The sequence below is a fragment of the Squalius cephalus genome (genome assembly GCF_949319135.1).
Source record: "Squalius cephalus genome assembly, chromosome: 23".
Classification (NCBI taxonomy): domain Eukaryota; kingdom Metazoa; phylum Chordata; class Actinopteri; order Cypriniformes; family Leuciscidae; genus Squalius; species Squalius cephalus.
This window is the reverse complement of record NC_137144.1, coordinates 18,389,954-18,403,362: the sequence shown is the minus strand read 5'-3', so window position 1 is coordinate 18,403,362 and position 13,409 is coordinate 18,389,954. Positions and strand designations below refer to the sequence as shown.

At 38.0% G+C, this 13,409-nt stretch overlaps 1 protein-coding gene across 2 annotated transcripts in view; it reads left to right on the top strand.

Moving 5' to 3' along the window:
* The first annotated feature begins 239 nt into the window (after positions 1-239).
* tead1a (TEA domain family member 1a) overlaps positions 240-13,409 on the top strand; it is a 38,939-nt gene continuing 25,769 nt past the window's right edge. The window contains exons 1-3 of one of the 2 annotated variants that reach the window (XM_079859465.1): positions 246-398; positions 744-845; positions 12,692-12,946. In XM_079859465.1, coding sequence (XP_079715591.1) covers positions 12,745-12,946 — 202 coding nt within the window. In that variant the 5' untranslated portion in view covers positions 246-398; positions 744-845; positions 12,692-12,744. Of the gene's footprint in view, positions 399-743; positions 846-12,691; positions 12,947-13,409 lie in introns of both variants that reach the window. The other variant, XM_079859464.1, reaches the window with a different exon arrangement.

Sequence of the window (13,409 nt, the reverse complement as noted above, 5' to 3'; positions counted from 1 at the left end):
TTTAGGCTATGCAACCGATCCCAAAAGGGCCACTGTAGCCTACTCAATGAAAAAAAACCCGAATCTCTTCAGTCTTCAGTGAAGGGATTCAAAAGATTCGAGTCACTAATGAATCAAAAAATCCTCACCACTTCAGTCACACACACTCAGCCCCTCCCATCGCTGAGGAGTTCTGCGAGTGACGTCACTCTGGCCCCGCCCCCAACGCAAACTCAGTTCTTCGCGTTCATTTCATTCTTGCCCTCATTCCGCGCATACTTCACATCGTTGTTAGATACGCAGAATTGTCGCGCTCTCGCGCTCCGACAAGAAGAAGAAAAAAAGTGATCAGCTGGAAATAAACCAGAGCGTGCGCTCGGTCCGTTTACTCTGCATCAGACACATTTAAAACACTTGAGGTACGTTTGTGCTTTATACTAAGTTGTTAAAAGCGGTGTGAAGTTATAAACGCTATTTAGATTTTCTATAAAATTGCTTTTTAAGTATAAGAATGGTAGATTTTTTTTTTTTTTTTTGCTACTAGTTATACTAATACTTTATGTGTTTTGGGTTGTACATTATGGAGATAAATACTGAGAGAATAGAGGATATAGTTTTATTCCCAGTTCTTAAAGTGCCACGACAAAAATAAGCAGCCTTTCACGATGAAAACCGGGAAAAAAATACACTGTGCCAAACGGGGTAGGCTAGTTAAATAAAGCGATTAATGTTTTTTTTTTTTTTTTTTTTTTTTTTTTTTTTAGATTGTGCAAACACCCGCAGAGATTTTCATCATTTGTGGAGGTTCAGAAAACACTTTTTGCTTCTATCTATGCCAACTAGTTGACCACGATCTCGTTGTAACAGTAAGTTCATATTTACTTTAATAGTAAACCTCACGCTGTGATTCATGTTTCTGGCACGACTGAATCAGTGTCATTGATTTCTGGTTATTAACTTGACCTCAGTGACTTGGGGATGTTTAGGCGATTATTTGGTCCGGTTAACACCCCGCTCCCGTTTGCGTTCCTGAAAAACGCTAGTTTTGTGTACATAAATAAAGGATTAGGGAGAAAGTCCATGGTCCAGCCCCTGTTAATAATTAATCTGGACGTTAGAAAGCCCTCAGACTAAAATTAGTCTCTGGTCTAAGACTGTCTCAAAAACTGCCTACCTAGACAGCATTGTTTTTGGGTATCATGTGTCATATGTTGGTCTCATTTGTCATATTTCCCTCTAAAAGACTGAAGAAACAGTGACATTATGCTATTTTCCAATTTTATTGCGATTTTCAATTTTACTGTCTGACATTTAAATAGCATGCATTGAAAAGATTTTAAGGGTTAAACTAACTGACCAGACTTGGAAGACTTAATTCATTCTGTGCAATCTGTGTGTGAAAAGCATTGTGAAAAGTTTAATAACTGTGTTTCATTGTAAACATTATGTAGCCTACATGTCTTATACTGTAGGACATACTGTAGTACATCAAGTACATGTCTTATACTGTAGTGAATTTGAAGTATTATTTTTTTGTCTTTCTTTTTTGCTGTTTGCCCCCCCCCCCCCCCCCCCCCCAACTGCTGTCTGACAGAGGTTTGTTGTCTCAGATGAGATCGACCCCCTTCGCCATTGTCTTGTTGTTTTGACTTTCCAGTCTATTTAACTTATGTAAACAGAGTAGATAAACCCTTTAAGAAATTTAAATACATTCTTACGCTAGCTCCTAAACACTGTTTTTTGACTTCATATCAGTATTAAAAATCAATATCTGTGACAGTTTTCATTCATTTTTGAATTGAAGTATTTTGAAGTGTAGGAACATATGGCCACTTAAGTGAAACGGAAATCTGAACTTTTTGTTTTCTTCTCTTCCTTTATGAGTTTAACACTGCACTAACATAACCTTTCAGAGGAAGAGAATCAATTAGTTAATTATGCTATTTTCTTTTTCTGTTTTCAAGAATTAAAACTTTGTCAGAGAAGGGGGGAAAAAAAGTGCCTGATTCTCTAGTCACGGCTTCCTCTGGGAGCACGGGATTGTGGGAAAATGGGGGAAGGGGCCCTTCATTGTTCCTGCTGTTATTGAAGCAGGGGCTCGTGGAGCGGCTGAATTACTCCACAAACAGTCCCGCTCCCATGCTGACATCTGGTTTGCCACTTAAGCGCACCTGTAGGCTGAAAGATGCTAAACTGTGTATTCATTCTGGCGCTGGACTAATTCAGAGGAACGGCCATTTGTTTGACTGTTGCTGCCACTCATCTAGCCAACTCCATTGTTATGCCAGCAACAGGCGATAGTGGTGGAGGCACCATATGGCTTGTGTGTGCCTCGATGTTATCTGGTAATTTAGCTTATCAACACCATTATGTTGTATTTTGTCCTTTCTTTTACATGTCTTTTTATGCAAAGAGGGTGTTTGAGTAAGTTTAGTAAAGGAGGGACTGTGTTTATGTAGCCAAAGTACAATAGTTTGGCACTTGTAATTAATACCTTTGGTTTACATACAGTTTAGGGAACAAATTACTCTTGTTTTTTTTTTGTGGTTTAATATAATTTCAATTTTTGATAAGAGAAATGCTAGCAAAGCTGAGCTAAATTGATCACGCGTATAAAAAATATCCCCTAAATTTTGTTGAGGTTTTCATTCAAAAAATGTGTTTTTGTTTTTTTTAAATGAAAAAGTCAAAAAAGAATCCCAAGTTTTTGCTGAGCGTTAAGCCGTTTTCTTGCGTCATGTTTTTAGAAATAAGTTCAGATATTCCAAGATGCCAAGTTTTAAAGCAACAGGTGCTTATGACTAGCATTGAATGAGAATTTTTTTTTTTTTTTTTTTTGCTTATCAAAAGAAGAGAAATTAGCAATTTTAATATAGTGAAATGGTTTTCAGTGTAGATTGATGCTAAATTTGACCATATGGACTAATATAATGTTCTTTTTATGAGTTACATGTGTTCCTTGCAGTTTCATTTTTTTCTTTTGGCATGCTCAAAATCACAAGTCTTGCATGATAACTGGAGGGGTGTATAGAGGGGGGGCTATATGAAACCCGAAAAGATTTGTCGGAGCAAACGCGAGAGGGGGGCCTGAAGGGGCGACAAAGGAAAATTCATATGTAATGAAATTTGGGTTGAGAGTTTGTCAGCAGAACAATAGCTCAGTGGGACTGTGTGTAGCAGGGGCACGGGTGGCCGGCTTTGTTCAGGGAACACAGGAACAATAGGGTGTCCTCTGTGGCCCGGGGCAGCGGGAGGCCCACGCCGTGCCCTGAGGTAAACTCTGTTGTCACAAAAGGACGGCTCTCTCCACACAACCCACCACTCCACGAGACCGAGGACAGCCAGAGAGAGACCCTTACTGGAACTCTGCCACTGACGTCAGCACGTCTGCTCCAGGCTGGCCGCTGGACGGCCTTTTAGCTAGCTTGTAAATGTTGCTGGACTTAGCTTGAGGAAAAGTTTTTGAGTGATTTCAGAAAGAAGAAAAGAGATACTGGAGTGAATTGGTGTGAAAGAAATAGATAGATACTTGAGTGAAATAAAGAGGGAAAAAATATCTTCCCTGATACAGACAGACAAATAATAATTGAGTGATTTTGAACAAGTTTTATCTCAAAAGAAGATGGATGGATGGATGGATGGATATATAGACAAGCAGATAGGTAATTGAGTTATTTTGGAAAAAGTTTTATGAAAAAAGATCAGATAGATAGATAGATAGATAGAACAATAGGATGATAGAATGATATATAGAACAATGGATGGATGATGGAGGGATGGATGGATGATGGATGGATGGATGGATGGATGGATGGATGGATGGATGGATGGATGGATGGATGGACAAGCAGATAGATAATTGAGTTATTTTGGAAAAAAATTTATGATAGATAGATAGATAGATAGATAGATAGAGCGATATATAGAACGATAGATAGAACGATAGATAGATAGATAGATAGATAGATAGATAGATAGATAGATAGATAGATAGAACAATAGGATGATAGAATGATATATTGAACAATGGATGGATGGATGGATGGATGGATGGATGGATGGACAAGCAGATAGATAATTGAGTTATTTTGGAATTTTTTTATGATAGATAGATAGATAGAGCGATATATAGAACAATAGATAGATAGATAGATAGATAGATAGCAATAGATAGAGCAATATATAGATAGATAGATAGATAGATAGATAGATAGATAGATAGATAGATAGAACAATAGGATGATAGAATGATATATTGAACAATAGATGGATGGATGGATGGATGATGGATGAACAAGCAGATAGATAATTGAGTTATTTTGGAAAAAGTTTTATGATTGATTGATTGATTGATTGATTGATTGATTGATTGATTGATTGATTGATTGATCGAGTGGATGAATGGATGGATGGATGGACAAGCAGATATAGTTATTTTGGAAAAGTTTTATGAAAAAAGATCAGATAGATAGATAGATAGATAGATAGATAGATAGATAGATAGATAGATAGATAGATAGATAGATAGATCCTAAAGTAAAAGAAAGAGAAAAGGAAAAAAGAACAGCAGAACAGCTTGGGGAATTGTAATGTTATTGTTGTTTGTGTATAGATCATGGCTTTGTGTGGTTTGGTAAAAACCGAATAGCTTTTCTTTGTGTATGTTATTTTATTATTATCAAATTTGTTTTTCCTTTAATGTTCCTTCAGCTCAGTGGAAACGTCAGAACAACAGCTTAGGGAGAGTCAGAGTGAAATCAGTCACTAAATGAGTCAGTTCCTGTCACAAACGCAAAGCTCAGAGTTCCAGTTAAACAGACCATTATTCACCTCCCGTACAGAATTAATCAGAGGTGGTCGTACAGTTTTTCTTTCCCTCCAGTTTACAGTTGATACAGCTGTTCAAATAGCATTTCAGGGTAGAGTTAGTACCTTGTTTATGAAATACATGCTTTTTGATGATAGTGTTTAAAAAAAGAAGACATGCTCCTGAACAGAACTAACAAAAAACAAAGCACAAAAACCTTTTCCTTTTGGGACAGTAGATTTAAAAAAAGACACCGCTGTGTCCTAGATTTAGCCAAGAAAGGGTGAGCAAATCTGTTTTGATACAATTTCTTCAGATGTACTGCGAGTTTTGAAAAGACTTTATAAGAAGCGTCTGTGTTCTCTGTGCGAAACCGTATCTGTGGTAAATCGGGACGAGAGCGTGGTTCACGGCACCCTTTGGAGTAAATGTATTTGTCCCCTGCTGGATGGTCAGGAAAGGTTATGAGCAAACACTGGTCATGCTTCTCGGGAGCTCACACTTATTTGAGCACGTCGTCTCTTCCATTTCCTGGAGGAGGCATTGTGGGACGGCGTGGGGAGAGTGGCACCCCAGGAAGACATTGGATAATAGCGGGATCTGACTCAGCGAAAAATAGCCAGCCTCAGAAGAATAGAGCCTGTGGAGTGATCATAGAACATGTCTGACCCACAACACTGGAGAGGAAGCCGGTCCACTCATGGATTGTCTTCAAGGAAGTGGACTTTGTACGTGGCCTCTGGCAGTGTAGCCACTGAATTTAATCATTTAAGTAGGACAAGGTCCTGAATCAACCTTCCTATACCAACCAATTATATCTCAGGAACATGAGGGGACATACAACCTTGCTCACTAATGTTACTTAGGAAATGTTTGTAATATCTGATCCACTAGGGATGCGCAATATATCGAAACCATATCGGTTATCGGCAGAATTTGATTGTACTTTATTAAAGATATTTAATAGATTTATTTGAGATTTTTTTTAATTTATTGCTGTTGATATTGTAAATTTAATCGTACATGCTCATTTTTGCATTTAAATGACCTTTACCGTCATCTAACACTCACTTAAAAATAAAAAAATGGCTAATTTAACAGTTAAAAATGAATCTTTTGCAAATCTCCAAATAAATATCCATTTCTTATACTGTACATTATCATGTTGTGACCCCTGAATTCACTTGTAGTATTGATTTTATAAAATAAAATAAAATATTAATATCGGCCATTTATCGGTTATCGGTAAACACTGTAAATATTTTTTTTTTAGTAATTTATCAATATCAGTAGATATCAGATAATTAATTGTGCATGCTCTTTACCGTCATCTAATGCTCACAAAGTTCATTTATTAATAGCACTGATAATTTAGTAACACTGTTAAATGTAATCTCACCATGATGCCTAAATTCACATATAACATTTAAAATGATTGAGTGTTTTTTTTTTAGTTTTTAGTGCATAGAATTTTAATACTAGCCACAACATAATAATCAGCTCTTCTGTATCGTACAGAATTTTAATATCAGTCATTGCTTTCAACCACTCATTGATTTTAGGGTTCTGGTTAGAATATTGTTACCAACAAAGGATCAGATTTGATTCTAGACTCATTGAATCTGATGTTGCTAAACTAATGATTTATTTGAATGAAAGTGAGTGCAAAAGCTTTCTAGCATTATTGTCTTGTAACGCCAGCTTTCTCTACCCGCTGGACAATAACTTTCCAGAAGTCCAGCCGTCACTTTGGGTCATTAGCACTTGGTTGAGAGGATTACATAGCCGCGGGGAAAGCAATAACAACGGTGCTTACATACCGCCGCCCCTTAGGAGTCCATGCAGTGCAATTCACAGACATATTTTTTTTTCGCTTGGATATTAGCAGGTTTGTATGACCTCCGAAACTGCATTGAATAAAGTCATAACCTGGGGAGCGAGCGAGCAAAGCTGTGCGATTTCTGTTCAGGTGAATGAAGCCTTGGACACGCGGGTTCGGTACATATTTAGATGAGTAAAATGTAATCTCAAGGATGGCTTATGTGTTTTGTAAGACCCCCGCTTTAGTCATCAGCGTGACAAATAATTAATTTGAAGTACATGCCAAGTTATAGAGCACAATGCGCTGAAGATGTATTACAAGGCTGTGAAATTTTTTTCTGATTAAAGATGCTTCTTTGCACATGTTTCTGAATAGGAGCAACAGCCCATTTCTTAAGGACCCTTCACATTTCTTGCATCTTCAAGACGTCTTCCTCCTATAATGCTTTTTTGGAGTCTAAGGCAAGGGTTTCTTTGAGGAAGGATTCTCTGGCGTGGTTCCTTCGCAGAAATAAAAGGACACGGTTTCATCTAAGCAAATACTACTCTGACAATCAGAGTACAAGATGTGCTGGCCGCTATACAACACATGCCATTGAAATGCAAAAGCCTCTCTCTCTCTCAGAGAAAGACTGAAAGAAGGGATTTTTAGGTCATCCTTAATTGAATTTCCTGGCTGATGACAGAGTAATATAGAGACTAATAGCATTGTGCGTGCATCTCGTGTCACCGCTAGAAATGCACTGGAGGAAGGCTCTTTGCGATCACTTACAGATACTGGATATATGAAAACCCTTAAACCGCTTAATAACTTAATAAGCCTTCTCCGTTATGAAGCTCCTGTTATGTAAGTGGAATCGGTTTATGAGGGTTAATGTAACCATTCTTTTTGATTAAATGAATGGAGCATCTAGCGGCGTTACAACTAAGTTTTTTTTTGTTTTTCATTGTAATCGGATCGTTTTTGTTCTCTATAGTCTTTTTGATACTCTTCAAGTTACTGAGAATTGACATAATTAACAAATATTTGATGTTGTGCTTATGTGACGTGCATATATGAGGAGTTTTTAGTGCCAATGACCCCTAAATATAAGAGTCAGCTATATATTTTCATGTAAACTGGCCCATTTAAACATGATATAGACAATATTTAATTAATTAATTAATTAATTAATTATTATTATTATTGACACAACAGTGAAACAGTGGAAATAAAACAAAAAACTAAATTATAACTACCGGTATATAAATTATATATATATTTTTTTTATAATTTAATATATTTTTTATCATTTTTTGTTTATGTTTGCTTACCACTGTTATATGGCATTTATCTTTTCTTCTACACAAAGTGCTATACAAATACATTTGAGTGAAATAGAAATGGTTTCACTTATCTAATATTGTGTAATACAAATATAAATGCATGAAATTCAAAGAAATTGCAATTCAAATAAAGAATAACATATATTAACAGCTATATATATATATATAGCTTTAAAGAGCTATATATATGTATATATAGCTGTTAAAAAATGTGTTGTCACAAATTTGCCTTATTTTTTCCTCTCTAGACCCCTTAAAAAAAAAAAGCCTAACTGTTCATACACAGTCTAGTTGTTCATTACTTTTAATTAATCACAGGGCAATTTACTCAAACATATAACTCAAGGTATGGCTGTAATTCCCAGTAAACTGTTTCTTTAATACATTTAAACCATCCAAAGCAGCAAAGTGGAGGCGGGTGGAAGTGTAGCTGTTTTCCATCGGTCCGGCTGCCAGCTTCATCAATAGGGAGCCGCTAATGTGCAGACGAGAGCCGGGCGCTTCGATTACAGCTTAATTTGGTAATGAAGTGAGAGCGAGAGGCTCCTGTGAACGCTTTAAAGAGCTCAGCGTGATGGTTTTGCATCGAATAAAGCAGATTTTGTGATCTACACTCATGTAATAGAGTTCTCTAGCATTACAACACAAATGGGACCCCACGCAAATACTGTCTGTACTCATATACATATCATTACATTTAATTACAACAAGCTGGCGCTTTAGTGATGTTCTCGCCCCGTGGACATGGACACACACAAGCGTACACATGTATACTGTTATATACCCTCGTCTCCATTGGCAGCGAGAGTAGACCAGAGGGAGTGAGACAGCTGCCCGGGGTGGATGTGTTCCTCCCGGTTTGTGTGGGATCGCACCCATGCCTCTCGTTTGGCCGGCTGAGGCTGCCTGGAGGGTGAAGTGTATTGTAAGTGTGACCACAGTACATTGTTGCATGACTAATCTCGGCCTTCCATCTGCCACCGAGGCCCTGCACAAGCACTGTGCTCTCCAACATCAAGCACTGCCATATTGCTGCAGTCACAACATCTTGGCTTTGACTGGCACTCTGCTTGTGCAGACGCGCCGGGTGGACTCACAGCCGGGAATTATGGGACGTTACATGCGCACACATAACGAAACACAGAGGTTTTTCCTGACGGCTTGTGCAAATGTCTTTGGTTTCTCATGTTATCATGCGTTTAGTTTAAAGGGATAGTCCACAAAAACTCAGCCACCATTTACTCAACCTGTTGTTGTTCCAAACACGTATGACTTTCCTCTGTGAAACATTGAAGATATTTCGAGAAAAATTACAATTTGGTCCCCATTGACATTTTTCAACATATTTTCTCGTGTTTTTCACAATCAAAAAAACTCCTATAGGTTTTGGATTGACGTGAGGTTGAGTAAATGATGACAGAATTTTCATTTTTGGGTGAACCGTCACATTAAGATGTGTCCTTGTACTGTTTTTAACTTGACACGCCATCTTAAAAGTGCAATGACGTTGGTGGGATGTTATAAAAAAACTGTGCGACGCAAAAACTGTGACCAAAAGGCCATTTTAAGTGGATAAATTAAAAGATGCAATATTTTTTGAGAATTCTAATTAAATTGTAACTCTAATGGCCGTTCACACCAAGTATGATAATCCCGTCCTTCGGATGAGACGTTAAACCGAGGTCCTGACTCTCTGTGGTCATTAAAAATCCCAGGATGTCCTTCGAAAAAGAGTAGGGGTGTAACCCCGGCATCCTGGCCAAATTTGCCCCTTGGCCCCTGTCCATCATGGCCTCCTAATCATCCCCATATACTGATTGGCTTCATCACTGTCTCCTCTCCACCAGTAAGCTGGTGTGTGGTGGGCGTTCTGGCGCAATATGGCTGCCGTCGCATCATCCAAGTGGATGCTGCACATTGGTGGTGGTTGAGGAGATTCCCCCATCTATGTAAAGCGCTTTGAGGTCTCAGAAAAAGCGCTATATAAATGTAACGAATTATTATTATTGGTTCACACCAAGTATGATGATTTTTTTTACAAGTGCGTGCTGTAGTCATCTGCCACTTTAAACAATTCGCTCTTTGAAGTCGGGTGCATTCTGATTCGCTGTCAATGTTTTTATTGTTATCAGCTGGAAAAAAACTCTTTCTGAAAGTCATTTCACCGATATTGTTCTTCCGTGTCGTGATCTGTGATGTGGACATGTAAAACAGTTATTAAAACTTAAGAGTTAGTTATCGGTATAGTTATTGTCCTTTGTTAAAATCAAGATAAAATAGTCAAACATCGCTAACCAAGTAGTTGATTGTTGGACAACTAATCGATTAGTCGGCTGATATCACTCATCCGTGATAGACCAGTAAAACAGGTTATTTATTTATTTAGTTTCTTTACAGTTTCTCTTATACTGAGTTTCTCTCTCTTTTAAAGTGTGAAGTTTTGTAAATTACAGGGAGAGTGTGTGGTGTGTTGAGAGCCGCCTCTCTCGCTCTCTCCTATTAAACCATCACACTCAGGCTCTCTTTAATCTACAAATGTCCAAACCACCAGCCTGCTTTTGTTGATGCTAATTCAAAACTCATGTAGAATCTCTCAGATTTCCAAGTTATTACCGTAAAAGTAATTATAGCATGTACTTCTGGTTCGGTCGGCTGGTAATGCACAAGATCAGGGAGTATATGAAACAAAACCTTCACATGCGATATATGCATAGAGCTCAACAAAAACACTAAGTAGAAACTCAGAAGTAGTGTGCTGAATGTACAAATACAGTATTCGGTAAGTGTTTCCATGATGTGCCAGAAGTGGAAAACTACAGATTGCAGTGTAATTGTGGGCCAAGCCAAAAGTGCACACATGACTGTGCTGGAAGTGATTACAGTTGAGTTCATCTCCAAGTCAGGAAGATGATGTTTAAGAGCCCAAGCATTTAGCAGTTTGCAGCATGCACACATTTTATCACTCTCTTTCAGCAGTACGAGTGATTTTTTTTTTTTTGTTGCAATGCCAGCATTTAGTACACAAACACACACAAAACAGTCAGTTACTGCAGTCACACACTTGTACACACCCATTTAGCTATCCGAATGGGGACTTACAATAGATGACAGTTTATTACTCTTATGTAAAGTTAAATATAATCACTACTACTTACTACTTTTAATGCCAAATTAATAGTTTTACTTTTTTAGTAAAATACTTTTCATTTATTTATAATATTTTTTCCTGCTTTAAAGTAGTACACTTATTTTGATGTGTGAAGTACTTGATTATAATTTTATGTCAAAAAAGCACTAATTGATTTAATGCATTTAATACATCTTCATTCAATTGCAGATAACAACCGAAAACATTATTCAGCTCGCACTGAAGTATATATTTTTAAAGTATATTATTTCTGTAATAAGTACTACTCTTTTTAAAAGTGTGCTGAAGTGTTCATTTTCACAGGGTCCAACACTTTGTACACACACATTAACACATTGCAAAGTGCAGCCTGCTCAAATTTGACAGGAAACACATGCTAGTGGTTCTACAATAGGCAGCACTGTTTTCACTTGGCATTTCCCCGGTTAGCGTAGCCGCTAAGCCAGGCATGACTTGAAAACACAAGTTTGTAGTTAGCAATCACTCTGTGTGATCATTCAGTTGAGATTTGTACTGTTTTAACAACTCATGCTTTACCTCAAAGTTCTAAAGTACACACACGTTTGATTTTGTTGTGCTCTTAGCTGTTTATGTGAGCAGTTGGCTGCACATGGGCATGTTTTTTTTTGTTTTTTTTTATTATTCCTTGATTTCTAGTGTAATTTTTATAATGGGATTGCAGTTTGCCACAGAGCTTTTGCGCAAGCAGTTTCCTTTAACTTGAATCGTAATGTGTGGTGCTAATGCTAAACACAGTGACTAGGAGGAGTGTTGCATGTGATTTGGGATAATCACTCTCTCTTAAGCTACGGGATCAACATTTGTCATTCAGCAATCTTCTACCACAAAATGTAAAAGCTGTCCTGGCATCATTGCCAGCTTGTAAGTGTTCCCTTCTAAGACAGCAGCTGTTTTGGTTTAGCCTAAGTGCCATTCCTAAATTGGCGTGGCTTATGTGTTTTCTCATTTCCTTTTCTTCATAGGTTTTCAATCATGTGTTGATCTTTAGCTTTTGGGTTGATGTTTTTTATGGATGATGAGAGAATGTTTTAATTGTATTTAATGTGGTCAGCATTCATTATTATTTTTTCATTTCCAAACCACAAATAGATTTACTGTGTGAAATTGTAAACAGGCCATTTTTAAAAACGCAGTGACATTGTTTAACATCGCAGTGGCATTCTCAATCCATAGAGCATCTGATTGGACAAAATCTTTGTAGTGCAGGATGAGTCATCAATATATTTGGTCTGTTTTCCTGGAAGATAAATGCTGTTAATTTTATATCTGCTAAAAGTAAATTTGTCTACATTTTTACAATTAGCAAATGTATCCAAAGTAACATTAATTGACATAATGAATGAACTCAATTGCCATGGTTTTGAACTGCATAATGTTAGCATTATGGTAAAACTATAGTAATCTTTGAAGTATTTTGGGATATCATAAGAAATGCCATTGTAAATGAATATGGCAATCACATTTTCTTCATGTTTACCCCTGCTTGAATTGTTGTGTTGTCAGAGACTTAAACTACTGTACCTCTTGGCAGAACTCCTCAGGTTGAACAGACAAATCATTTGCTTTTTTTTTGTGGTTGGTCTTCCCAGGTCAGTGCACCTAAAGTTCCCCAGGCTCGGGCTCCGAGATCCCAGCCGTCGCCATGGATCCCAGCAGCTGGAGTGGCAGTGAAAGTGCCGGGGAGGATATCGAGAGGATGAGCGACTCGGCCGATAAGCCCATGGACAACGACGCAGAGGGTGTGTGGAGCCCTGACATTGAGCAGAGCTTCCAGGAGGCCCTGGCCATCTACCCACCCTGCGGCCGACGGAAAATCATCCTGTCCGATGAGGGGAAAATGTATGGTGAGTCAAAAAAGCTTGGTTTGATTGCTAGGTCAGAACTCGAATTTGAATCTTGAGTTCACATGAACCAGACCACCGTTTCTAAGTGTGGATTGAACCAACCAAATGAGCCCAAATGTGATGTCAAATTGTGTGAATACACCTTTAAGATGTTGAGGTTATACATCTTAGCGCAATTTACAATCAGCCCTTTTTCTCAATCTCAGTATTTTGACTTGCTATGTGGAGTTATGACTGCCGTTGGGGGTTGTTTTGACTGCTTGTAATCGTGTGTTGTTTGTTGAGGTTGGCTCATCAGAAAGTTCTCAGGGAAGTTGTTAGTTGTTTGTCCTCAGGGTGAGATGATGAGGTCCGTTGGGCCTCTGAAACTGGAAAACTGAACTCCAGCGGGCCAGGCGGTGGAGCGGGTTGGCTGTCCGGGGTTCTGTTTGTAAAGTCAGCGTGAACCATTAGTTAGGAGCAG